Source organism: Oryzias latipes, chromosome 9 (assembly GCF_002234675.1).
Source record: "Oryzias latipes chromosome 9, ASM223467v1".
NCBI lineage: Eukaryota > Metazoa > Chordata > Actinopteri > Beloniformes > Adrianichthyidae > Oryzias > Oryzias latipes.
Genome location: NC_019867.2, coordinates 27,100,255 through 27,127,187, shown reverse-complemented (window position 1 = coordinate 27,127,187; position 26,933 = coordinate 27,100,255). Strand labels below are relative to the sequence as shown.

The following is a 26,933-nucleotide window of genomic DNA, read 5'->3' as shown; positions in this document are numbered from 1 at the left end:
TAGTAAGAATGAAATTGTAGATATCTGAAACTGGAATTACAGATATCTACAATTCAGTTACAGATATCCCTAATTCAACAAGTGGATATCTGCAACTGAATTGTAGATATCTGTAATTGTAAATCCCATACAAATGAATGGTGAAAGTGATGTCATTTGTCCTAGGAATAATATCTTTGAGGATATCTAAAATTACCATTACGGATAGGAAGAATGTAGTTGCGGATATCTGAAATGTTCTTTTTGACTAGGCAAAACTCAAATAAAGATATCTGCAACACACATCCAGTCTAGCCTTTTAATGTTAAAATGGCCTGCCATAAACGTGTGCCTTAAACGCCTCCGATCTTCGACGAGCCTCTACAGGTGTCAGGTTACGGCAGTGGGCGTGGCCTGCGGCTGCCTGTCATGTCCGCTCGGTGCTGGGATCAACAGGTCTGAAGGTAACTGAAGCGTTTCAGCTCCGTTTTTAAGCATCGTTTTTTGTCTGGTAAAAGTCACGTTGGTGCGCGTGGATCGCTGGAGGACACGCGGTTGCTGCGGGGCGGTAGAACGCTGCCACGCGGCAGCCCGGCTACTCCCGCGAGTCTCCGTTGTCAGCGTGTTGTTAGCCTGTTAGCTTAGCCTCCAGCTGAAGAGAGATACGTCATGACGTCACCGCAGTTGTTACATAACGTGTGTAACGTGAAGCGGTTCAGGTAAAATACATACGTCTATGGGAAGGTAGCACGTGCAAGACGAGATTTATTTATTTTTTTAAATTAGATTGAGCTTTTTGGTGGCAGTATATTTACCAACAAGTAAACACTGAACGCCACAAATGTGCAAAAGAAAAGAACCAAATGAACTCAAACTCTTTAGACCAAAAGTTTGGGCACACTTTTTAAATGAATGGGAAAGTGTGTCCAACCGTTTGGTCTGTGCTAAATATAAACAGGTTTATCTCAAAATATAATTTCCTGCACCAGCATTTGTCCTATTTAGCCAATAGCTGAACGCCATTGGTCCAACCTCCCCAACTACAGTCTTAGTGACAGAACTGTGGGCCAACCAGCGTCTCTCCTGATCCGTTCATTGAACTCTGGAACCTAGACTGGAACCCAAGCAGAGACCCAGTCATTGTCCAGTTGTGGACTCCTGCCTCTCTTCCTTTGGAGATTGTAGACCCACACCAACTCTCCCACCTGAAAGTGACGCCACCTAGAGTGCACACATGAACTGTAAAAACAATGGAGGAATCGAGGCGTGACGTCACCCATAGAAAAGGCTTTACCTCCAGCTCACCATTGCTTCCTGATACAGCCGCCACCATGTTAAAACACTGATTGGTCTGAGTCGCTCCGAGTCATGGTAGCTATGGCAATGGCGACAGTAGTTGCCATAGATACGATGACTACAGGAAGGGTTAAAGGGTTCTCATGCATAGTTGCACCACTGTTCCGCTTGTTGCAGAAGGGTGCAAACTTTTTGTGGACTGATGAATGTCAGACAGCTTTTGTTCAGCTGATGAAAGCCCTGACTGAAGCACCTGTTCTGTTTCCACCTGACCCTCCTCTACCCTTTCTGCTGGACACAGATGCCAGCAATGCGGGCTGTGGTGCTGTCCTGTCCCGACTTATCTCACCCGCAGCTGGCTCCTTCCAGACCGAAGACGCTCTTCGTGTTGCGTGCTGGCGTGGGTGTAGGCCAGTCTTGGACTGTTTGAAGCTTGTCGGTGGCCCCACCCGCTTGGAGTCTGTATCCCAGAAAGGTGACCTCCTGCCCCATGAAGTAACACTTTTGAGGGTGTAGTTTCAGGATTTCACTCTGCCCAACACTGGCTTGAGCGCTTCCAGGCTGAGGTAAATGAAGAGCCGTGGACCAGGATGTCATCCAGATGTACTCTGAGCCGGGACTGTTCATTAAAACAGAGGACCTTCAGAGGCCAAAGGCAGAACCTTGAACTGCTAGAGAGCCCCACCAGTAACAAAGGCAGCTTTTGGTTTTGCTTCAGGAGCCAGGGTTACCTGCCAGTACCCACTGCGCAGATCCAGAGAGGAGAACCGGGATGACACTGCTACTGCATCCAGAGTCTCATCAATGTGTTGGAGGGGGTACGGGTCTTTCTCAGTCACTGAAGCCCATGAACTCATAAAAATGCTCAATGAGCCCTGCCTGTTGCATCTCCAGCGGGGAGCGGACTGTCTTGCTAGAGGAACCCTTTGGGGTCTGGTTCTGGCGAGCTGGACGCCAGCTGTGTCATGTCATGCTTGATGAGGTCGTCCTTTGACACAGAAAAACAATCTTTGAACTCTTGCGGAAGAGTCCTCGGCAGCTCTTGCTCATCAGGTGACAGACCTTCGCAGTTCCTCTTCCATACTTCCCTCACTGCTGCAAACTTTTCTGTGTCTGCAGGTGTTCTATTCACTGATGGCTCGGGTGACCCATCTGGACGTACATTAGAGCTCTTTCTTTCCCCTGAATCAGACTTGTTTTGTTGGTAACGGCCAGGGTGTGAACCGCATTGGGTCCCTGATCTAGAGGAAATCCGGGTCATCTTGATAACATGTCCATCAGAAAATTTAGGGGTTCTCCTTTCTGTATCAACAACACATGCATGCATTAGTATGCCTTCTTCCAAGTAAGCATCCCACACAGGTCAATTCACTCGCTGATGCCTCCCCTCCCGAGTCACTACAGCCTCCCCCTGCATGGACGTCCGTTCTCCAGTAACAGTGTGTAGCTTGACAGCGGCAGCAAGGATGGCTGTATTATTCCTCACTACAGCAGATAACCAATGTTGTGGATGAGCCTGTGTCCACTTGGACAGAGCAAGACGCCCCATCGACTCTCATAGTTGTGAACCAGCAGTCACCAACCCAGACTGAAAAAATTCAAAATCCGTATGACACGCCTGGGTGTCGCCTACTTCACCCTTACTTACCCTTAAGTCTACGTTAAGACCTGTTGCCTGCAGCATCCCCGTAGAAAAAATGTGCACGAACATTTACCCTTGAATGGGTTCACGGAGGGCTCTCTGACCTTGATGTTTCCTGTGGGCCACTTGCTTGTCCCGTACAGGTTTGCCCGTTTTTCACCTGCGGACAGCCCGTATCCACCTGTAAGAGCAGTTGGGATGAAGGCTTACAGTGTTTCCATCCTACACCAGCACACCAAAAACTAAAACTGCTGCAGGCGAGGCCACATTTAGACAAACACAGGTCGTCAAAATTATCCTTAAAATGAGATTCATTCACTTTGAAGCCATCTGCTTCCGTAATGTTTTCCTGGGAATAAGTACTTTCCCAGGAAACCCCAACGATTTATACTTTGGAAGTATCCTGACAGAAGTCCATCCAGATGCTGTTCAGACAGTGCTGATGAACCCTTGTGCTATCTTAGGCACTTTAACTTTGGGAGTTGGGTCATTTAGACCCACTAGACAGTGCTCTGAACCTTTTGTCTTCAATGATTTGTGATCTTCACTGGTTTCCATGGATTACATGAAATCCTCTTCACCTTTATCCACCTTTGTCATGGTAGGGAGAACACGTCAATGTAAGGGTGGGGTCATCTAAGATAGCACAAGGGTTAAAAACCTTGATGTGTTGGTTTGAGGTGATGCTAATGAACCCAGATTGAAATGTCAGCCATCACTTTATGAATGACTGCAGAAGGAAAAAAGGACTTTTCTGACAGGAATTATGTCTAAATCTACATGAAGCTGCATCATGTTACCAAATAAGTTTATATTTAGAAACACTCTTTTAGGGATTAACTAAACTAGACTCTAATGCTAAAGGAAAATTAGCTTTTAAGCTTCTTTATGCAAAAACACGTGAGCGTTAATTCAAATTTCTTTATTAAGAACATTTCCATTTAAATTGCACTAAAGAAAGGGCTAAAAACGGAACCATAAATGAAGCTGAAGCTGGGATTATATAGCTTAACATCAAAAACAGAAAAAAAGCAGCGTTTGGTTTCATCCTGTGTCTCTGCAGGATGTCCAGGGAGCAGCTGAGTATCGCAGAGCTCCTGCCCTCACTGGACAGCTCCGAGCTGCAGGAGGCGGAGCAAGTGCGGGCCGCTGTCAACCAGCATCTGAGCACAGGTGAGTCCACCTGTTTGTCCTGGACACTTAAAGCACATGGCTGCACTGCTCAGGCTCATTTCTCCTCGCAGACAAAGGGGGCGCCGTCCTCTCCTGTCTGGTGGATTACTACCTGGACTCTTCGTCCTCTCAGGCCGTGCTCCTCCTCTCCTCCATCCGGGAGCCACATCATAAGGTGAGCAGCAGGTCCCGAGGCGATCCGGTCTCCATGTTTGTGGACGTGAACTTGTCGAACGTTCTGGTCAGGCGCTGTTGGAGAAGCTGAACGAGTCCCTGAGCAGACCTGGATCCAGACTGGGAGCTGTCACGCTGCTGGGTCACCTGATCAGGAAGCAGCCTCCCTGGGTTCATCACATCAGCCATTCGCCTCTGCTGTCATCACTGCTGCGCTGCTTAAAGGTCCTCGCATCCCTGCACCCTCAAACCGCCTGCTGCATGGACGAATGAATGAAAACCATTTTTATAGATCACATTTCCCATGACCTGCTTACTGCAGCAACAAGAGCGCTCTACTGTCAGTGGCCAATGGCTTAAAGGCACCGAGCACTGTTTATGGCCAACAACTTTTCTAATTTAAAAATATAATTTATAAGAAATTCAAAACTCATTCTAGCTTTGGATTATTAAGTTATTATTAATGTATTATTGTTATTTTATGACAATATAATAACTGAGAGCTCTCTGTTTACACTCTCTCCCACTAGTTTACAGCCCCTTACACCTCTAATCTAATATTACTGGTGCAACAGAAAGTGTCCCGCCTCCAGCCGTCCAGTTTCCCCGTTTCCAGCTCAGATGGGGAAAACAAAGACAGACACAAATCTTTTTGGCTACAAGTGGATGTATCCGAATGGAGCAGAGCAGGGAGCTGGTGGCCCTCCCAGCAAATTTTCTATTTCAAAAATAAGCTCTTTTCAAAACTGCATTTTTTTTTATAAAGAAATACTCAGAAATACAACTTTAAGCTGAATTTTCCTTATATCATCAGAAGGAAGTGTTAAAAGCAACAAAAACACTTGTCACCAGAGTTGGTGTTTATTAGCAGATGAGATGCACAGTTTTACTTTCATGGTTAAAGCAACTCAGCATTGTTTCAGTCATTCTTTTAGCAGCCATTCAACATCTCCATCGGCCTGCAGTTTCCATCATAGCGTCATGTTCTGCAGCATGCTCATTGTAACATGAGAACAGTCAAAGTGCTCTGCAGACATGACGAATCACATCTGCAGGCAGCGTGTCTGAGTTTTTATCTGAATGTTCCAGATACGATGACTGAGCGTTCGCTCTCAGGAAATGTGCATGTTCAGGCATAGATGAACATAAGCAGGCATGTAAAACCAACCACTTATTCATTTACGTGATGGATTTCCTCAGACTGACACTGACGTGGTGCTCCTGATCACCGGAGTCCTGGTCCTCATCACTCTGCTACCCATGATCCCCCAGGCTGGGAAACAACACATCTACGATTTCTTTGATGTGTTCGGTCGCCTTGCGTCTTGGAGCTACAAGAATATTGGTAACACCGACATGAAGCAAAAACACAGCATGTCAGTCTGTGGAGGTTCTGACCGTCGACTCCTGCAGGCCATCTGCCTGTGGTCCAGCTGGTCCATCTGCATGCAGGTGTCTACTCTCTGTTCCACCGCTTGTATGGGATGTTTCCCTGTAACTTCATCTACTATCTGAGGCTGCACTACAGCATGAAAGAGAATCTGGACACGTTTCAGGAAGTGGTAAAAGTAAGTTCAGACCAGTTCAAACCAGTTTAAACAAGTGAATGTAACTTTTGACCAGTGTTGGACAGTTTAAGCCAGTGAAAACCAATTCAGACCAACTTTAGCCAGTTTAAAGCGGTTTTAGAAGTTCAAACAAGGTCAGACAACGTTAGCTAGTTCAAACTTTGTACAAGTGTTAATTAATTTGGGCAAGTGTTAAACAATTTAAATGGGATCAGACTAGTTCAAACTAATTCAGACCAATTTAAACTAGTTCAGATCTTTTTATACTAGTTTATATGAGTCTGGACCAGTGTTAAACAGTTCAAAGGGGTTCAGACAAGTTCAATCCAATTCAGACCATTTTGGACCAATTTAAACCAGATCAGACCTGTTTATACCAGTTTGAATTAGTTTGAACCAGTGTTAGACTGTTTCTACTTTTTCAGACCATTTTCTTTTAACTACAGAGCTGTTTCAACCTGTTTAATGAAGTTGAATCAAAGTTAAACAGTTTAAATGAGTTCAGACGAGTTTAAACCGGTACAGCGCTGTTTTTTCCAGATTAAAATAGTTTGGACCAGGTTTGGACAGTTTAAACCAGTTTCAATTAGTTTGAACTGGTGTAAGGACATTTTAGAAGATTTTGGACCAGTTTATCACTTAAGACTGGTTCAAACTAGTTCAGATTAGTCTCAGCCGTTTTAAACATAATCAGAGAGTACGGGTCAGCACAGACCTACAGAAAAAGACTACAAAAGAGGCTTATAAGGCAGAGCATGTTAGTTCATACAAGTACAGATGGTTATAAGATTTCTTCACAGGCCTGTTCAGATCCGTTTAGATGGCTAAGACCTGATTTTCTGTAACTCTGACTCTGAGGTGCTCAGTCATATTTCTGTTCTATGAGCACACATGACGTTTAAGTCATGTGATTAGGAGCTTGGGGGTCATCTGGACCTGGTATGTTAATGCAAAGTGCCTTAACGTTCTCTTTCAGCCAATGTTGGAGCATGTACGGGTTCACCCAGAGCTGGTCACAGGGACTCAAGACTACGAACTGGACCCGTCCAGGTTAGTCCAGACCCCCTAAATAAACAGGAAACCAATCCTGCAGGTCCATGTATGGTCCAGTCTGGTTTAGAATGGTCCAGGCAGTTCAGGTAAGCGTTTCCACTCAAAGTTGGAACAACAACAATGGAGGTCATCCAGCAGCTCATTTTTTCCATTTTAGTACTTTGTAGATATAAAGCCTTTAATGTTGTTTGAGAGGAAAGGAATACAGCATTTTCTTTTGGCATTACGACCTTTAGCCAATCAACAAGTTTCAAACCTACAACCAACGGGGTCCCTAAAATGGTAAACTTCTGTCCGGCTCATTGAGTCCATTTTACAATAGAAATGCTTTAAATACCAAACTCTCAAGATGAAATAAACAATATATTGTAAGTTTACATTAGCAAAATGAGATTGTTAATAATTGTTAAAGTTTTTGGTTCCTGGCCAAAATGCCTTAAACACAGTGAAAGAAAACTAACGAAGAGATTAAATAAAAATAAAACTGACAAACTAAACAGAAGATGACCCAAAACTCTGGAGGAAAAAGATTAAGGCGGGTAAACGGGGCTGCAAATACCAAAACACCTGAAAGCTGAAATGATGCTGATCATGTCAAACTCTAAAAAGTCGTTCACGCTTTTCTACCTCCTCAGGTGGAGGCGTTATGAGGTCCATGACATCATCATCGAGTGCTCCAGGGTTTCTCTGGATCCTCTGGAGTCTTCTTGTGAGGAAGACATGAACTCCTGGTCCTCCACCTCGCTCAGACCTCCCCCCGTATGCTCCCCCCTCCCTCATTTGGACTTCTCCTCGTGTTCTCCGTTCACGGTGGCGGTCAGCAGCTCAGGTTTGTGCCACAGAACCAGAGAGAAGCAAAGTTTCAAATGAAATTACTCAGTAAGTTTGGATGATTATTAATTTATGGAAATACAAACAGCTTTTATTTTTATATTTTTTTTCATCCCATAATACCGCATAAAAGTGTAGATGATCAGAGTGAGAAACCAACTGTCATCTGTGGTTGTTTGTTTTTTTTCTCCTTAGAAGTGTCAGCGTCCCTGAGCGGACGCCCGCTTCCGCACGCGCTCAGTTCGTCCTGCACTCAGGTCAGAACATCAATCTTTGTTACAAGTGGACTCACCTGTCTGTGTTTTTGAAGTCACCTGCGTTTGTGTACAGCTTGATGATCTCACATGGAGCCCCTCCTCCCACTGTGGACTGTCCACGCCCCCTCCTGACCCTGCTGGCCTCACCCCGTCGCTCAGCAGGACCGCTTCCGTCTCAGGTGAGCTGGCATCACCTGTTTTTGGTGTGTGAAGCGTCTGACTAATGACTTTGTGTATTTGTTTTTTTGTATCATCAGGTGTGAAATGTCCCACGGCTGTCGCCGTCCCTCTGACCCCCACAAACGGAGACAGCCAGCAGCTGGACAGCAGCAGCCAGGTTGGACCGGGCCACACTCATCTCATCACAGTGAGGCTTTTATTTTGAAAGAACAGTTCAAAGAGTCTTCCTGTTTTCTTACAGGTCAAACAGCCAATTATAGTAGAGCAAGAGGCGGGTTCCAGTGATGTCATAAACAGAGGTGAGCAGAAATGGTTCTCCAGTTAAAGTTGCATTACTTCAAAAAAATAGAACTCAAGTGGAAGTTAAGAGTCATATAAATATTTACTTTAGTTATGCTGCTTTTACATTAAGCATGATTCCCGTGTCAAATTTGCATCCACTGCCTCTCTTTTGACGTGCGTCATGTACGTTTCTGGACTTGACGCTGCCGCCACGTGTGGGAGGAGCCACTGTTAAAGGTTTTCAGCCTGATTGCTGGCAGTGTAGTTCTCATTTACAAAGCATGAAAGACACGGATGATGTCAAGAAATCAGGTTCTTTTATTTTGAAGAGCTCTACAGAAGCATCTGTAATCATGGAATCATGAGGTCATTCAGTGACCTTCTCAGCACGGTGGGCTTCACCATCTACTGCGGGAGCTGCGTCTGAGTAACGGCGCTTTCAGCGCTTCTTCTGTCTCTTTGACCCAGTTTGATGACTTGCTGTCCCAAATTAGTCCACAGAAGGAAAACATAAAAATAGAAAAACAATTTAGGCTCTGTCCAAATTCCCACCTTAACTACTAAAAAACTATATAGTGCATGACTATCTAGTGCCCTGGATTTTAAAATCAATTTGGACACCATGCTCACTACCTTTTTTTTTTTTTTTTTTACGACGAATATGACGTCACTTAATTCATGAAGTTAAAACCTAATCAAAACAAACATTTTACAGAGACCATTTATGAATCCACTGTGTTCTGGAGATGAAAACGTTGACAGTTTATTGAAAAAATATAATTAAATACATTTTTTTGCAAAAATTGTTTAGACGCAATGCAGCGTGGTCTATATCCGCCAATCTAGTGATGATCGATTTACACTGGTTTTTTGCAGAGACTTCTGGGAAATTTCTAGGGCATTCGATTATGGAATGGTAGATTCTACAAAGCTCTACAAAATGGGGAACGCACTATATAGTGCACTATGTAGGGAGTAGTGAAGGAATTCGAACACACCCTTAGTACCCTTAGTACTCAGATCCTCCTCCATGTTGGTTTTGGACTGCGCCCGCTGATGACATCATCAACACCAAAAGGACCAAAGCTGAGTTCTTAATTGGTCGACGTGATTCAGATTCTTCACCAAAGTTTAGATGTTTAAACTCTGGAAACATCACGCTGCAACACCTGAAATGCACTGCCGCAAGAGCGCCGCACTGAGATAGAACCGCAGGATCTCTCAACGCGTCTGTACATTTAACTAAAGTTATTGAAGTAAATGTAACTGAGTAAATGTACTATATTACTACCTACCTGTGCTCAGAAGCAGTGGGGTGTAAGTGGTTGGAACAGCTGACTTCAGCCACATGACTGGTCACATGACTTCTTTTCAACAAACATTTGTTGTTTGTTTTACAGATTTTAAACCAGCAGAGACTCGTCTGCCCTCAACTACCCCCAGCACCCCCTCCCAACCCCTCACACTCACCTCCACCCCCAGTCGGGATGAGTCTTCCCCAACCCTCTCCCAGCCTGCATGTTCTTTTCCCCTCTTTTTAACCCCCCCTCCCTTATGCTCACGCACCTGTAATCCAGGAGTGGTCTCTCTATTAAGCTCCACCCATTCTACGGATTGCCCCGCCCCTCCATATGAATCTCTGTTTGAGCTCACATTGCCACAAGTCGCCAAACAGTTCATCAGGAAGAAGACCGAGGTAGACAGACCCTGGTGAGATGAAGACTTTTCTTCCCAGCACCCGGATCGATGTTCTCCTTCTGTCCTGCAGAAGGCGCTGCAGAGCGCCACAGGTGAGCAGGAGAACGACAGAGAGGAGGAGACGGTGTCCATCTCTCCTCTGAAGGCTTTGGACCAGATGATCATGTACGGGTCTGAGGCCCATGAAAGCCTCAGCAGGAGGTGAGACACACAAACGATGGAGGTTCCGATGAATCCTGGTTATAAAGTTCTACATCCTTGCTAACAAAATCTGTCACGGGCGTTCTGCAGGTGGGCTGCAGGAAACAAGCTTGTGGATCGGAGTAACTATGGAGGTAAACAGCAGAGCATGAAAACCAAAGGTATCTGGAACTAACCCTGAGACTTAATCTCTCCAACACGATCCGTCCAGTCTACATCCGTGAGTGTTGGCCGTGTGAACCTCTGGTCAGGAAGCAGATAGAAGGCCGGTAGTTATTGATGCTACAGTGTCCTGTCCCAGTACGATCATTCTGACCTGTGTGGGACAGATGCTGAGCAGGGTTTGCTCCAGCGTGGTTCCCCAACCTCTAAGAGCTTCACTGGAGATGTTGAGCGGTCTTTTCAGCTACGAATGGGAAGCAGAACAAAATTCCGACTCACTTTTAGCAGAGATGACTAGAAACAGGAGGAATGACTGGAACCCTCTTTTGGTTTTATGAATGCAAAGATTTGTTTTGGCATTTTTAGACTGGGAATAGAAGCAATTTAGAAAAATCTCTGTTCGACCTGGTCTGCTACATTTACACCTGTAAACAACAACAGTTACTTTGTTTACATGCATTCCACATAAAAGACCCACTCCAATCATCTTGTGATCGAATTTAAAAGGTTTTAGCGGTCTTTTCCATTTTTAGCCTAAACCGACAAACCTGTCATTTTCTAGGATATCGTTTCTGCAGAGCAGCAGGAGCTCATCAGAAGTTCACCTCTAAAGATGTGTGTTGGCGCCAGAGCAACCCAACCCCCTTCCAGCACTCTGATTACACGGTCTCCTGCTAGCTTACAGCCCCTCACACCCCCAACCGAACATTAATTATCGGCGCAACCAAAATGATGAGCAATATCAGAGCTATCCAGCCGTACAGTTTGGACCCAGATTCCAGCTCAGACGAGGAAAACAAAGACGTTCATGGATCCGTTTGTCTGCAGGTGGATGCATCAGAATGGAGCAGAGCAGGGAGCTTGAGGTCCGCCCATTTTAGCTTCTATGTCACACCTACAAGCTTTTTCAAACAGCATTTTTTTTTTCATTTGCTCCTGATTCACAGGGATTTGAATACGAAGCAACTTTAAGATACATTTTCTTGATATCTGTTGGTCGAGGGTTCAAATCCCATCAGGCTTTAGGCAGCTCTCCTCTGTACGGGTTGAAGGGAACTCTTCGGAAGTGTTTAAGACAGATTTCCTCTTCAGTGGATATTTGCCTTTTAGTGAGCAGTTCATGAATGAATCAAAGTGATGTCATGTTTCTAACAAGTTTAACCAACGTTGCTGAGCGGCAGTGTGGCAGTGCGGGGCTGGAGGAGGAATGACTGTATTTCCTCCTGAAGAAACGTGGTCTCATGAGTTTGGTTTTATGGCAGACGTTTGTGCTGTTGTGTCTCAAAGAAGTGTGATGGATGAAGAAAGTAGAGACAAGGTTGAACATTCTAGCATGTAAGGATTGTCGCCATTGATTTAGGAGCCTTTTAACCACGGAAGTCAGTGTCGACCTTTTAACACTGTAGATGTGGCTGCTGACAGGAAATAATGCTTTGATCTACCGTAACTCTTCAAACATTTATGCAGTTAACTTAAATCCCCCACTTTTTTCCCATGTCAGAATTAGTTGGTTTACGTTAATTGAGTAAAGACCGCTTTGAAATGTTGCAAATCAATGCAAGGCTGCTTTTGCCAGTGTAAGAATCCATTAGAACCACATGATTTGCATAACTAGTTGAAGAGTTACGGTAATTCAAAGGAGCTTCGGTGTTAAAGTGTGAAGTGCCAACACAAGGGACGACGGTTTTATTTTAGTGTATTTGCAAAAAATTCTGTGTATCGTCTCTCTGTTAGGCCCCGCCTCCGGGGAGGAGTCTCAGTCCCTGAGGAGTCAGCTGCTGTTGGTTCACAGCCAGCTCCAGTACGAGCGCTTCAAGCGCCAGCAGCACGCCATCAGAAACCGTCGTCTGCTCCGCAGAGTCATCAACACCACAGTGCTGGAGGAACACAGTGTTGCCATGGTAACCTTCCAGTTGTTGTCGTCATCTGTGCTATACCCATGTCTCCCTCACCTCTCACTGCGCCGTTGCAGAAGGCGCAGCTGGGCGTTCAGGACGAGGAGATTCGCTCTCTGAAGTCCAGTCTGGGCGAAGAACAAAGGCGGAATGCAGACCTGCAGCAGGAAATGCGCATGCAAACGGACCGTCTGCAGGCACAAGTCCAGCAGCAGCTGCAGCGGCAGCAGGAGGAGCAGCGGGAAAACCATAGACTGCAGGTACCAGCGCCGACATGCCTCTGCATGGCGTCTACCAACCCGGTGTTCACCAGCACCTGTGCTGGACTTGTTTTCTCAGGGGGAGCTTCAGGAGAGTCAGAGCAAGCTCAGGAACCTGGAGGCGGAGCTTCAGAGCGCTAGTAACGAGGCCTACAACGCCGAGCATCAGCTGACCCAGCTGTCACTGAAGGTAAGAAGACGTCCTCTGGACTTGTCGGGTTTGGGTCGACTGCACACGTGTTGTTGTCGGTCTGTTGTGTGATTGCAGCTGTGCAGCAGTGAACAGCTGCAGCAGCAGATCTTCCTCCTCAACCAGCAGCTTCTGCTCCTGAGAGAAACCAACCGAGCTCTGAGCCAGCAGCTGGAGGACAGAGGCGCGCGCAACTGGACCGTAAGAATACAACCAGAACCAGGACCTTCAGGTCCGCCTAAGCAAACTGTAACCTGTGTGTGTGCTGCTCAGGAGGTGTCCATGCTGCAGTGCAGTGCAGGGAAAGAGTTCCAAAGGCTCAAGGACAGCGACATCCAGCAGAGACAGAAGCTGGAAGCAGCCAATCACAGGATAGCAGAGTTGGAGAACCAGCTGTCCAAGAAAGAACAGCTGATCCTGGATCAGAAGAAGCTCATGGAGGACACCAAAAACCAGAGCAGGTCAGAGTCCCTGTTGCTGTCACTATGCTACACACACACACCAGGCATGTGAAGCGCTTTTAGCAGACGGCGTTTACACTGGACTGTCGCTACCCAAAAACATTTTGTTTGTAAAAAATAGAATCAGACAATAAATAAATCATTAAAAAAGGCTTGTGTGAAAGACTTGGTGTCATACATTTCCAGCTGGACACAAACTGCAATTCTTAATTTCTCTTCCATAATCAGTTTTCAAGCTGTTAGCACTTCCGTGAATCAAAAAGAATGCTTCCCATTCATCAGTAACAAACCCAAGTCCCCGATTGATCAAAGTTGAACTGGTTTAACTTTTAAAGTGTGTTCAGTGGCTGCGCATTTTGCACGTAGAGCCCGCAGAAGGACTTAAAAACTTGCGTAGCGACGCGTGAGAGTTTTGAACGCAGAAGCCCGAAACGTGCAAAGACACGCGTTCACATAGACTTTTCATTGAAAGTGGTCACTTGAACGCCTGTTTCTGAGCCTGGTGTGAACATAACTGTTAAAACCTGTCCCAAACACCTGCTAAAAAACAGAACTGTTGGTTGAAAATGAAGGAAAGAGCAGAAATGTGTGTTTATCATGGTCAAAAAGTGTGGATCTCCCCTTAGAGTGGGTCAGAGTGACAGGATTGTGGATGAAGGTCAGTCATGTTGGTGAGAGCTGGAACATCTAGAGGGAAATTCATGTTTAGATTCAGTGGAGGTTTGTGAACACAAAGGTGGTAAATGGAGAACAGGATTAGGGGAGCACCCACGAACATCAGGAGCTTCACAAACCCTCATGAACACCGGCTTGAAAGGTTAAGCTGTAACATTTCAATTAGAAAGAAGAAAAAAACAGTGAATCCTGCCGCTAGTTTTGCAGACGGAAGGCTGAATAAGCTGTTGCAGTTTCTTAAAAACTGTTGGAAAAGGACACAGCCTGTAAAACGTTGATTTCTGACCTGATTTGGTGGACCTCATGTTAACCCTTAGATGACCCCAACCTTACATTGACGTGTTCTCCCTACCATGACAAAGGTGGATAAAGGTGATAAAGGAGCTAAAGATTTCATGTTATCCGTGGACACCAGTGAGGTTCACAAATCATTGAAGAAAAAAGGTTCAGCGCACTGTCTAGTGGGTCTAGATGACCCAACTCCCAACGTTAAAGTGCCTAGGATAGCACAAGGGTTACATTGAGGGAGTCCCTTACAGACTGAGGTAAAGACCTTCCTTTGTGAGGTCCCTAAAGAAGACGTACACCGACAGCAATCATCCCGGAAGCACAAAGGAGTTTGTTCTGATTGACCGCTGCTTTCAGGATGGAGCTGTTGGCCTCTGAGAGCCGCTGTGAGGGTCTGAGGAGAGTCACCCAAGCTCTGCAGATGGAGATGCTTCACCTGTACGGCCTGATCCACCTGGAACCACACGGGGGCTGCGACACTCAGAGGTGAGTTCTCGCCAGCATTCACCACAACAGTCCCTGTTAGTTTGACTGAGGCTGTGATGTCATCTCTGACCTAAAGGCCCAACAGCAGCTCCAGCCGTTCATCCGTCCCTCAGGCCTCCTCTTCCTCCGCCGTCAGCATCATAAATGGTGCAGTTGAGGCTCTATCTACCTCGCCCCTGCACCTTCCCTCCTGCTCCTCTTCGCCGCCGCTCTCTCTGTCCCCCATCGACTCCCCCTTGACCGTCGGGTCTTTTCTGGAGCAGCGAGCACGAGAGCTTTTCAGGCCAGCCAATCAGGGCCAAGAAGAAGAGGAAAAGGAGGCAGATGAAGAAGAGGAAGAAGCCCAGCTAGCAAGCCCACCTCTAGGTCAGGAGGCAGAGGAAGCCACTCCCCTCACTGAAGGTCCACAGGAGGAGCCTGCTGCTCCCGACTCGACACTCGCCGCCCCACAGAGGAGACTTGGCATCATGGATTACGATCAGTCACTGCCTGAATTCTGAAAGATGGGCGGAGCCAGCTGGAAGGGGACTCCCCAGTCAGTCAGGTTTATTTCATAGACACAAACACTAGTTTGAATGTAATCAGAAGCTGCTACATGAATCTGATCCTGAGTGGGGCTCCCACTGCTGCTGCAGCATCCTTCCAAACCGGCATCGGTGCTTCACGTTTGGTTCCTTTCAAACACTTTATGGGATACAGAGCCACACACCAGTTTCTTAAATTGTTTATGAATCTCTTTTTTTTCCTGATCTAAGAGTCACCTTAGAGGATGTGGCGTGAGGTCATGGAGGAAACGCTTTTAAGATTTTGTCTTCAGATGAAATGGAAACGGTGAGACGGATTGTGTTGATCTGCTAATCATGGGATAAGCTAGACAAACCAAAGATTTGTTGCTGCTGAGATGCAACTGGACACAGCTGTGTTGTTGATGCCATTCTGAATCAAGTAACTGTGAATTCAAGCAATAAAGGATCTGAAATCTCTCTGTTCTTGGAGTCCTGGTGTTTTTTTCACCTTCACATTCTCCTAACCTTATCCTTTGAGTGTGTAGTCCTGCTACATACACACCGTCATGTGATCCGCATGCACGAACACGCTAAACTTGGGTTTCGAACACGCTTTTAGCATACGGTGTTCTCCCTGGACTGTTGCTACCCAATTCCAACTCATGTACCTACAGTTGGAAGAGGCTTGGTGTAATTTCTTCCATTTCTTCTTCTCTGAGCAACCGAACCGTTTCAACAAGCTCTGACTCACCAGCACTGGTCACAGCAGCCGGTCTGCGCTTTTTAGGTTTCCCCACCTCAGCTGTCTGGTCATGAACTTCCACTTGGGCCTCTGTGACACCTAGACTCTGCTGACAAGTCAGGTTTTCAGACTGTATCTCAGTGACTTTGGGGCTCCTGCTGAGGCTCTTCTACTGTTTTAACGCTTGCTGCTTCATTCATCTTCTCAGTAAGGCTCTCATCTGTCACTGGATGATCATCAAGATAAGGCTTTAGCTGGAACTTGATATGATCACTTAAACCAGCACTTGCTGACCTCAGAAATGTCTTCTGAATGAACTGAACACTACTGTGTATTATCAATTGTACGATCAACAATTTTAGAAATTCAGTGTGCAAAGATAAGTTACAGCCTCTGGGTTTGCATTGCATTTTGATTATAGCTCATGCTTGTTCACAAAATGTTTTCGTTATCCATTATATTAATTTTTTTTTGTTGAAATTTTTTAAATATTTTAATTTGCTGCAGATTCATTTCTGATTCACAAAACCCTAAAAGACTGATAATGATTTTCTGCTATGGATGAAATATTGGGGTTCTTATGATCATTTGGTTACATTGTATGATTTAATTTCCCCAGAACTGCGCTTTCTTTGAGGTTGAAACTAATCTGGTGCCAAATAATTTCTTTGTGAATATTTTATATCACTAACAGTAAAAGTAAACAACAGAGTGCCAGCAGGAAGCAGTTTGATGGAAAAAGGAGTGAAATCTCCTCTTTTCCCACACCTGTTGAAGATGATGGAGAAACAGACGTGTGTGTTTGTTCTCAGAATGCGAGTGCAGCACAGTGGGCAGCACGTCTCCATACTGCTCAGAGTCCGGTCTCTGCAGCTGTAAGAGTGGAACCACAGGGAGGAGCTGTGACTCCTGTTTATCTGGTTACACCTGGAGAGGAGACGGAGCTGGATTCACAGGTAAGAAAGTGGGAGGAGCAGAACTCCGTAAAAGGAGAATTGTTAGCTGCCACCAAAGCAAATCTGAATGCAATTTTTAACTGTCTTCCTTCCCTCAGAGAACTTGTGTGACTCAGAACAGTTGATCTGTCAGAACGGTGGGACCTGCATGGACTTCCAGCGTCTGTCCAGAAAAGTTCACTGGTAAAAAGGATGTGTGCATGATGATGTGGGAAATGTTTGTTGTCATGGTGATGCTTTATGTGTGCAGGTCTGTTCTGTGAGCGCAGGCTCCTCCTCACTGACATCACAGCTATACCTGCTAAGTCTTGGGCCTCTTTTGATGCTCTGCCTTTGACTTTAAGTCACACCACTGTTCAGAGGACAGCTGAATAAAATACACAATGAACCTGAAAAGAGTTTATTATAAACTCAGGCTGCACGGTGGCGCAGTGTTTAACGCTCTTGCCTCATAGCAAGAAGGCGACTGGCGACCTGTTCAGGGTGTCCCCTCCCCTTGGCCGGGATAGGCTCCGGCACCCCCATGACCCCGAGAGGGAACAAACGGATTAGAAGATGAATGAATGAATAATTTAAACTATTCTTACAGTCAATAAAATAAAATCCTAATAATAGTTTTACATTTAAATCATTATACCAGGCATCTGCAACCTTCAACACAGAAAGAGCCATTCGGGTTGATTTTTTTCATCGATTACAACCCAGTATGAGACACAAAGTTTACTCTTCAGGAAAAAAAAGACACTGATTTGCATTTATCTTATTATGATAAAAATAAAGGACCTTCTGCATTTTTGGTGTGACAAAGAAGAAAAAAATTATGTATATATTGTGAATGTTAATATTAAAATATTACTTTTAAACAAAGGTTCACATGGTCCCAAGCCCGGTTGCTTTGAGAGGGTTGCGTCAGGAAGGGCATCCGGCGTAAAACATTGCCAAGTTTACCATGCGACTCGTTCGCTGTGGCGACCCCTGATGGGAAAAGCCGAAAGGGAAACAACAAAAACAAAGGTTCACATGATTTCCTTTCACAATAAAAGACAATCTACGTCACAGGATTATCTCAATGCAGCACGTAATGTAGTACAGAGTAATGTTAGCAATGATTTAAAAAAAAAAGTAAATTTTACTGCTTGTGGTGCATCTCTGTCAGAAATCTAACTACCCAAAATTATATGAGAACTAATTAAAGGACACAAGATTTTCTGAACTATAAGATGTTTTGTACAAAAAATCTGTCAAAATGTTACTTTGGTAACTACGAAGATGAACGGCTTGATGGATTGTTGGAGCATTATGGGTACTGTGAACTGATATTTTATCTTGTGAAGTGTCATTTTACTGTTGTTTATCGTGTGTGTTTTACTGCTGGACACCTGAATTTCTCCTTTGGGAGATCAACAAAGTTTCTCTCTCTCTCTCTCTCTCTAACTCTTTAATATGTCTTTAACCAAAGTCACAATGGAGGAATAAAAAAGCCACTATGACTCCACATTCTCAGGTTGCAGACCCTGGAATTATACTAACATAATCAAATGTGTGTTTAAAAAACCAAGTCCAGATGACATCCCCTAAACCTACTACAATGGAACCAACCTGGATGAATGAGAGTCTTCATAGACATGTGTGTTTAGGGTTATCAAAATAGTGATCAAATATTATGAATAGTGCACAATAATTTTTACTGTAGCACAAATGGAGTTGTAATAGTAATCGTTTTTTTCTGCGTCTTTAGTTAAAAGACTATAGCTAAAATAGAGATAATTCTTGCAAGCTTTGCATCTTTATCACAACCTATAAAAGGAACATTTGACTGGTCGGCTCAAACTCAAACCTTTTTTACAATAAAGGAACTTACAAAGAAGGATAGAAGAACATGTTTTCATTTTATTTTGAACAAATTAAATTAAAGAGCGCACATGCTCTTTTAAACCTGCAGGATCAAAGCCACACCAGCAATTGTCCAAGTAGAGGGCTTTTCTTTAGACTTCAGGTCGAAGGTCCACACATACGTCGGCCCTCTTTGGTGTGTTTTGTACACGGGACAGCGGTAAACATCTTTGGTATCTTGTTTGCTCGCAGGAACCGCCTTGATATACATCACTGGCATGGGCGAGGTGAGCTCTTTCATTCCAGCGGGAACAATGATACCTTTCTAAAAGGAGATAAAATGACAGGAAAAAAAAAGACCAAGGTTATTGAGGCACAAACAAATGTTCTGCACAGCACACTGACAAAGTGTCTTCAGTCAGAAGCCTCTGCAGGTCTGCTGCAACACTCCTCTATAAAGGAAAACTGCCTACAGCAACTTTGTTGCTTCAAGGAATGACAGACTACTTGTGCATTTTGCTTCCCTTCGGTGATTAATAACGTTTTTTCGAATGTCCATGATGTTTGCGTGTCTGTCACGGACCAACACCCGCTGGACTTTTAATTGAGGTTGTCAGTGAGAGCCCCAAGACACAATATCATCCATGAGTTTAATTGGAAAAAAAAAAGATTTATATCTCTTTACACTTAAACACAATTCGCGTAATAATTTGTGCGTAAAGAGTGTGCACTTTTCACCGAAACAGCACTCACGGGCTTCACCCATTTCCCCCTTACTTGACCTCCTATGTTTAAGTTACAACCTGTCACCCCCAGTATGCCTGTAGGGAAAAAAGTGCATATACTTTTTCGCTCTACGGGCTCACTGGACGTTCTACAACGTTGATATTTCCTGTGGGCCTCCTGAGTGCCCTGTACAGGTTTGCCCATTTTTCCCCCACAGATAGCTCGTATCCATCCATGAGGGCAGTTGTGACTACAGAACTGATAAAAAGGATATCTGCAGACCTTTTCAACGGTCTTCTAACTCTGACATTACCTGCGTGTCCCATTGGGCTCCCTCCATGAACAGCCCGTGGATATAGGCTCCTTCACGTGGCGGAGAAGAAAAGTGCTCAAGGTTCCTCTTGGTGACCTCGCACTGCAGTCTCATGCTGTCCAGAGGCAGCTTGTTCCTACGATCGGAGATCTTTGTTTATTACCCGGTGCTTGCTGTATTTCATGTGTGACTGCAAACCAACCTTCTAGCTATGTCCTGCATGATGGCGGTGAGGAAAGACTGGGGGTTGAAAAAGCCAGACAGCCACACCACTGGAGGAAGGCAGAAGCTCACCGACCAGGCTTCCAGCTGACTGATCCTTGTTAAGAGGTCACTGAACCACAGGGCCAGGCTCAGTGTGGACGGATATGCCAGTTTGGTCCAGCCGTCTGGCACTGCGTCCAGAAAAAGAGCATTCTGCAGGCTCTCCATGTCGCTGGTCATCGTCAGCTCTCCCTGAGAGGCAACATTTCAGTGAAATCAAATATTATAAATTTTATTATAACTATTATAAAATCTTCATTTAAAAAATGAACAGTGATGACAGTAAAGAACACATCCAGAACACAGAGCTGGACAGAACGTATTTCCTGAAGATTTCCACAGTTTTTTTTAATGAGAGTAAAAATGTTGAGACAGGAGAGTCAACTGAACTTTAGATTTGCAAAAAACAACATTAAATTTGACAAAAGTAGGACATTTTCTGTCACTGATCTATTAAACCTGCCTAAAAAGAGGATCAGGTTGCTTCTTTTCCATTTATCCCCACCCTTGCTGCTTCTTCTCATTGAGACTCGCCTGATCCAGGTGATCAGCAGTAGGTGGGACAGGGAAATCAGAAAAACCAGCAGGACTCTGGACCTCATAGACTGGAACTGGATCACTCTACTGCTTGGTTGTCATTTCTTTCAGTGAAAAAACATACAGAACCTGCAAAAATCTGACGTTCCCGCAGTGTTTAACTTTGAGGAACATGGGGGGGGGGGGGGGGGGGGGGGGGGGCTTATCCCCATAGAAGACAAAACCAACACCACACTCTTTTCTAATCTACAAACCACATCTGGTATCTCCCTCCAAAGGGAAATTTTCCCTGCTGGACCCTGAACAGGTCACCAGCCTGCTGCAGGGCCACACACGTACTCACATGCACACCTAGGGGCAATTAAGAGACACAGATGAACCTATGAAGCATGTTTTTTGGACTGTGGGAGGAAACCAGTGTCCAGAGGAAACCCACCCCTGAAAGACAATATGCAAACATCACCCAGAAAGAACCCAGCTAAACCCAGGCAGGGCCTTCTCGCAGTGACGCTAGAGTGCTACCATCACGCCACCATGCAGCCTTGCTCCAAAATACTCTAGATTAACTACTGGGGCTTCTTTTACTTCATAAAAAATGTTCCTGTTCCTGAAACAAAGTTTGGTTCAAAATGGAACAACCGACATGAAAAGATGTCTAAATTCACAAAAGTGAGTTCCATGATCAAAGTCCAAAGTACACTGACCTTCAGTCCAAGGCTTAACTCACGAAGGGAGCTTCTGATCTCTCGGATCAGGAAGTTCATCCGTTCACATTCCTGCAGCGCCACCACCTCATAAGGACTCCTCTCTTGAGCTTTTGCAAAAAGCTCTGACATATTAAACTGGTCTGGGAGTCTCCCTGTAATCTCTTCCATCACGGCGCAAACCTGGTGATGTAAACAGACGACGTGAAGACAGATGACTGGGAGAACCCTGCTGAATGTTTACAGAAGAGTTAAAACACAAATTGTCTTTTTAGATGAGGGCAGCTACACTGATGAACGTAAAAAAAAACTCATCCACAGAATACAGAGCATCCCCATTAGGGATCAACCAGCAGATATAGGTTGCTGAATAAAAAGGCCATGTAGGGATTTTTCTGATTGAAAATTTTGTTTTGGGACCAATTTGGTGTCCACAACTCAAAGTGGGATCACTAAGGGGTCTGCGTCCGTCCAGCATCCAACAAAACGTGGATCATAACAAAAACGAGACATTCATAGGAACAGAGCTTCGGATCAAAGTTATATGGTTAATTTCTGTATTTTGGCAAACTTTCATGAAAAACACTGATGGAAATCGTGCTTTTCAAATTTTGAACATGTTCGTATGGCATTTTTCTGAGGACAGAGGACATGTAAAACACATAAGGTAAAAAGTGTAGATGGAAAAAATGGAACTGAAAAGAAGTCAAAGAAGTAGAATAACAACCTAATTATAAATAATTCATAAATTGGACCCCCACTCTTCATCCTGCTGGGGAGTTGGCCTGTTAGGCGTCATTGTGGTTGATCATTGGTGAAAGTAACCACCCGGTTAGGCACCAAAGGGTGTCCGTTTCCAAATAACATTGACAGACAATGTTATGAAAAGAAACCAAGTGAAATTGGTGCTCCAGATCAGATGATGAAAAGAAACGCAGCATTTCTTTTAGATGAGAATGTTTATTACATGTTTAACACATGCGTTGGGACTGTTCTAATTGTAGTGTAAGTGTTTCTGACTTTGGACTTTGCTAAGTGTATTACAAGTCTTTTAAGTGTATTATAGTATTCATTTCTCACAAAAAATCCCAAAGTGCTTTTTTTTATCCATTCACGCATTTCTTTGTGTTCTTCTATAAACCTGCACTCTCAGCCTCTGTCTCTCCCAATCCAAGAAGATATTTATAAGTGAGGAACAGCCCCTTCCAGGAAGAGTGTGTTCTGCCAGCACTGCCCCAGGCTGAGACACACACACATGTTCTACAAGGAGCTAGCAGTGTTTGGCGAAAGCTCTTTATCTGCGCTAATATGCACATCCATCTTTCCAAAAGTTCGGATGTTATTTGTTTTCGTGGGCGAAACTCTAGGTTGATGTCATGAAATGGGCGGTACCCACAAGGAGTGAAATGCGGGGCCTCAGAGATAGAGTCGTCCTACTTCCGGATTGGAAAAGAACTCAGGAAAATAACCAATATTAAATTAAAAATGTGTTCCTCTGGCTTCAGCACAACCAAAGAAAGCCACAAAGTAGTGAAATCAAACACCAAAAAAATCAGTTGAGAGCCTCTATAGCCCTGAAACTATCAGTGTCAGGCCTATAAGTGTATCAAAATACTTACCTAAGTTTGTAATAAGTTACATTTACTTAAAGTCCCACTCTGATCATCTTTTGATCTATTTTCAAAGTGTTCCCAGTGGTCTTTTAATTATGATTGCCTTTTTTGACAAAATTAAAAAACCTATGTTGTTTAGGACATAGTTTCTACAGATCAGCAGTTGTTTATTCCAAAATTTGAAATTCACCTCTTAGTTTTGGGGGTAAATCTTTGGTTGGAGATTCTGGAGGAACCGTTGGCACAGAGGAACCCCCCCCCCCCCCCCCCTCCCTCCCTGTTGCTGAGAGCTTGAAGCAGGTAGCTTATGGCCCGCCCCCATATTTTCTGACACTAACCCGATCTTTTCCAACTGCATTTTTTTTGTCTGCTCCTGTTTCACATTGATTTAAAGAAAGAAATACTGAGACAGGCTATTTTGGGAATATTTTTTAAACGATCTTTTCCTATATATATTATGTTAACTTAACACTATTGTCATTAGAGTGGGTCTTTAAATAACTTTTGGTTAAAAAAAAAAAAAAAAAACATGTCCTCCTCCCAGTACTTTTTCTTAGTCAAGGCTTACCTGTAATGTATTCTAATTGCTTCCCTGTTTCGATACACCATAGTCAAATGCTTGGCATTATTAGACCTCTAATGCAAGATGCATGGATCTAGAGCACATGTGTCAAACTCAAGGCCCGCGGGCCAAATGTGGCCCGCCATGTCATTTTATGTGGTCCGCGAGAACATGAAAGCTTTTAATTTCTTAGAATAAAAATAAAATCTGGTGTGTATTTATTCATGTCTAGGGGGAATCGGACTTGAAATATCGGATTGGGCAATTATACATTAGGACTTAAACACTGTCCATATAATCTAACCTGTCAGAATCAAATACTTAAGTAACAAGCAAACATATGTTTTCTATGCAACTGTAGTTTTAACTTTAAAAAGTTATGATAAATAAATAATGAGTTATTTAACATTAAGGATTAGTTACATTTATTTTTCATTACATTTGGTTACATGTATAAGTCATATCTGGCCCTTTGAGGACAATCACTATGCTGATGTGGCCCTCAATGAAACTGAGTTTGACACCCCTGATCTAGAATGTCCCAAACTAGCAACAATAACAGAACAAGTCAGTGTGAAACGCGTTCTGCACCTTCTCTTCTCTCGTCATCCCGCCTTCCTCACCGACTGCTTCGTCCCTGGGCTGCATCTCCAGCACTGTGGAAAAAAGCTTTTCTGACGTTTGTGTGAGGAAGCCGATCTCTGCATTAGGATGAAGGCCATACAGGTAGGGGGACTCTCCAGGTAGGTTATCATCAATATACTGAGGAAGAAGAAAAGAGAAACTGATAGAAGCTTTTTGATAAGAGGAAACATTTATTCCAACAGTATAACTTTTGGCTTCAAGTTTGTGAATGTCACCTTATGAAAGGCCTGTTTTCAGGAGGAAGTCCTGATCTGTGAGAGATTAAATCCAAACTCTGGACATGAGCAAAATATTTAAACTATTGCAAAATAACCCAAAGACTCTTTTTACATTGAAAATAACCTTCCCGTCTAAACAGTTAAAGCAGTTTTTTAAATGAGAAGTTTCTCTTGGACATGGCTGATACAGCATTTGCTTCTATGTCTGGTTTCCTTGCAGTGACATGATGAAGCCTGGCCCCCTCTCCTCCTCCTCACCTTGTGGTAACCTTCGTATTGCATGTTTCCAGGCAAAGGAAACTTGGGAGCTAGAAACACCTTCCCCTCCATCATCTCTGGCTTGATGAACTCCTCCAGGTAAGAGCAACAAAGTCGGCGGTCCCAGTCATCTGTGATGTGACCCCCATACATGATCTCACCAAAAAGGTAGCGCAGGTCTTCATATGGTACCTGAGAATGACATCAGCATGTGGTGATCACTGCATCAATCCTAATGCACCGCCTCTCCTGGATCTGGGAATCAGGACTTTCTTAGGAGTTTCTTAACTAAATCTAAGGAAAAATCCTATTTTGGATATTTTTGCTAAATCTAAACAGGACATGGAGACTGGGTGACTGAAGAATCTGAACGTGGAAAACTACAATGGAGAAGAGGAGCCTGAAATAAAAAAACAATCAAATACAGCTGATAAAGACCATCAATGTATGTATGAGTGTGTACTTGCATTTGTTACTTAGGTCAAACAGTGGTTTTGCAAGAATGTGTGTATTTGGAGTGAAGGTGTGTACCTTGCGATTTGCCTCCAGGTAGTTCTGAAGGACATTGACAGAAATGGTGAGGTCTCCGATGTTGAAGGGGTAAGGTCTATTCCAACCCTGAGGACCAAACTTGCTCCTCCCTGCTACCACTGCGTGGAAGTAGCAGAGGGCGAACCAGATACTCTTGAACTCATTCTCTTGTGTGCAGGCTTCCAGTGACACCTGGAGTAACAAAGACAAAAAAAAAAAAAAAACGGACAGATTACAAAGATCTTCCTGATCCACATTAGGGAGCCGAGGTAAAGAGCTCATCAGTGATCAGTTTTGTCTAAAACTCAGTGATGCAGACCTTTGATCTTGGAAAGAGGCCACCATACAGTATGGACTAGAAAACAAAAATCACCTTAAGTACTTTTATGAATTTAAACTCCTGGGTTGTTGATTTTTCACCTCCTAACTCCTCGAGCTTTGGGAAGCTACTAGCGAAAATACTGGAATTAGAAATTGTAGATTTTGTACAGGATTAGCGTTGGGAGGAGCTATTGTGAAAACTAAAAACACAAATCTCTGGCCCAAGCAGAACCAAAAAAAAAAAAAGATGTAAGATACGAAATCAATAGGAATGTTAGCGTGACAAACAAAAGACCTTTGTTCCCAAGAAAATCCAAACGTTTGTTTTTGCTAATTCCTTTAAAAATGACATAGACCTGTTTGTCATTTGTCTCTCTGGGGAGTCAATAAAACCTTTTTTTGAAAAAAAAAAAAGTGTTTTTTAAAATGAATTTGTTACGTGCATTCCAGTTCTGACCAGGCTGGCAGAAGGGGGAGAGTGAGGGGCATGTAGCATCTGCTCAGCCAGTGAGGGTGGGTCAAATGGGGGCGGTGAGGGTGGAAAGCGCCTGAGGGCCATACAACGCCCCTCGCAGCTTTAATTAAAGGATGTTGTTTCTAATACAAAGCAAAAATATAGAGGCCTCTGAAGAATCTATCAAAATTATTATTTGATTTTTGATCACAGCTATTCTTTAAAATAAACACTTGTGGCACATGAGGCAGGCAGGCAGGCAGACGCAGTTATGGCAGTAAATAGTCGCTGAAACCAATACCGTGGTATGTGACTGCTTTAAAAGGAGACCAGTCAGGAAAACCAAATAAAGGCGTTTTTAGGCAGCTTTGTTACCTGGCTGAAATTGTCCAGAGCTTTGTGCAGGTTGGCATTCATGCCGGTAGGAGGTTCATTTGTGACTTTGATAGAGTTTTCCAGGATGCCGTGGGGGATGATGTGAGTCTCAGGTGTAGCAGAGGGCTCAGCACTGAAAAACACCCTGAAGTTCTCATGGCTTTGCTCCGCATGCTGCTCCACAAGTTTTTCCAGAGTTTTAAGCCATCGAGCCACCAGATGGATGTTCTAAAGAGAGACCAAACATGAACGGGGAGTAAAAGAATGAACTATTCAGCAAATCTGACACCCACATTAGAACTAGGAGGTGAAAAATGACATTTAAAACAGTCAGGGAAACGGGGAGCAGCAACAACATGAGCTCTGTCAGGGGCAACTGCTTCCTTATAAACAATGTGCTGTACGTGCAGCTATGAGCAAAGTCACTTCCAGACTGTAATATATAATGGAATACTTATTAGTGTTATTTAAAAGTAATCCCTTACTTTGCAATATTACTGTCCCAGAATTGTAATGCCTTACACAACTTTTAAGTTACTTTCTTTGCAGAACTTGTGGAAATAAAAGCAGAAAATTTGAAATGCACAACACAGCATTTTACAAAGGGTGATGTAGTTTAATATT

General features: G+C 44.0%; 2 protein-coding genes across 4 annotated transcripts in view; one reads left to right on the top strand and one right to left on the bottom strand.

Annotated features, from left to right (window-relative positions):
- Nucleotides 1-360: 360 nt before the first annotated feature.
- On the top strand, nucleotides 361-15,740 carry LOC101174436 (hamartin). Of its 3 annotated transcripts, none has more exons than XM_011479593.3 (22): nucleotides 361-443; nucleotides 3,981-4,090; nucleotides 4,162-4,265; nucleotides 4,337-4,489; nucleotides 5,465-5,609; nucleotides 5,678-5,832; nucleotides 6,809-6,882; nucleotides 7,521-7,714; nucleotides 7,912-7,973; nucleotides 8,047-8,152; nucleotides 8,231-8,310; nucleotides 8,395-8,452; nucleotides 9,836-10,131; nucleotides 10,204-10,334; nucleotides 10,425-10,468; nucleotides 12,231-12,397; nucleotides 12,469-12,651; nucleotides 12,731-12,841; nucleotides 12,920-13,042; nucleotides 13,115-13,302; nucleotides 14,623-14,751; nucleotides 14,828-15,740. In XM_011479593.3, exons 2-22 carry the CDS (start codon nucleotides 3,982-3,984, stop codon nucleotides 15,249-15,251), a joined length of 3,036 nt encoding a protein of 1,011 aa, XP_011477895.1. In that variant the 5' UTR covers nucleotides 361-443; nucleotide 3,981; the 3' UTR covers nucleotides 15,252-15,740. The 3 variants fall into 3 exon arrangements, with proteins under 3 accessions (XP_011477895.1, XP_004072946.1, XP_011477894.1); XM_004072898.4 differs by having other exon boundaries at nucleotides 10,425-10,495; XM_011479592.3 differs by lacking the exon at nucleotides 361-443 and adding an exon at nucleotides 1,580-1,750 and having other exon boundaries at nucleotides 10,425-10,495.
- A 3,083-nt stretch (nucleotides 15,741-18,823) lies between these two features.
- The window catches only part of dnah9 (dynein axonemal heavy chain 9), a 71,976-nt gene continuing 63,866 nt past the window's right edge, over nucleotides 18,824-26,933 (bottom strand). The window contains exons 71-78 of the mRNA XM_023958740.1: nucleotides 26,310-26,537; nucleotides 25,160-25,351; nucleotides 24,629-24,820; nucleotides 24,099-24,269; nucleotides 21,333-21,515; nucleotides 20,030-20,283; nucleotides 19,828-19,963; nucleotides 18,824-19,113 (exon numbers count right to left, since the gene is read on the bottom strand). Of these exons, the coding sequence (XP_023814508.1) occupies nucleotides 18,886-19,113; nucleotides 19,828-19,963; nucleotides 20,030-20,283; nucleotides 21,333-21,515; nucleotides 24,099-24,269; nucleotides 24,629-24,820; nucleotides 25,160-25,351; nucleotides 26,310-26,537 (1,584 nt within the window). The 3' untranslated portion in view covers nucleotides 18,824-18,885. The remainder of the gene's footprint in view (nucleotides 19,114-19,827; nucleotides 19,964-20,029; nucleotides 20,284-21,332; nucleotides 21,516-24,098; nucleotides 24,270-24,628; nucleotides 24,821-25,159; nucleotides 25,352-26,309; nucleotides 26,538-26,933) is intronic.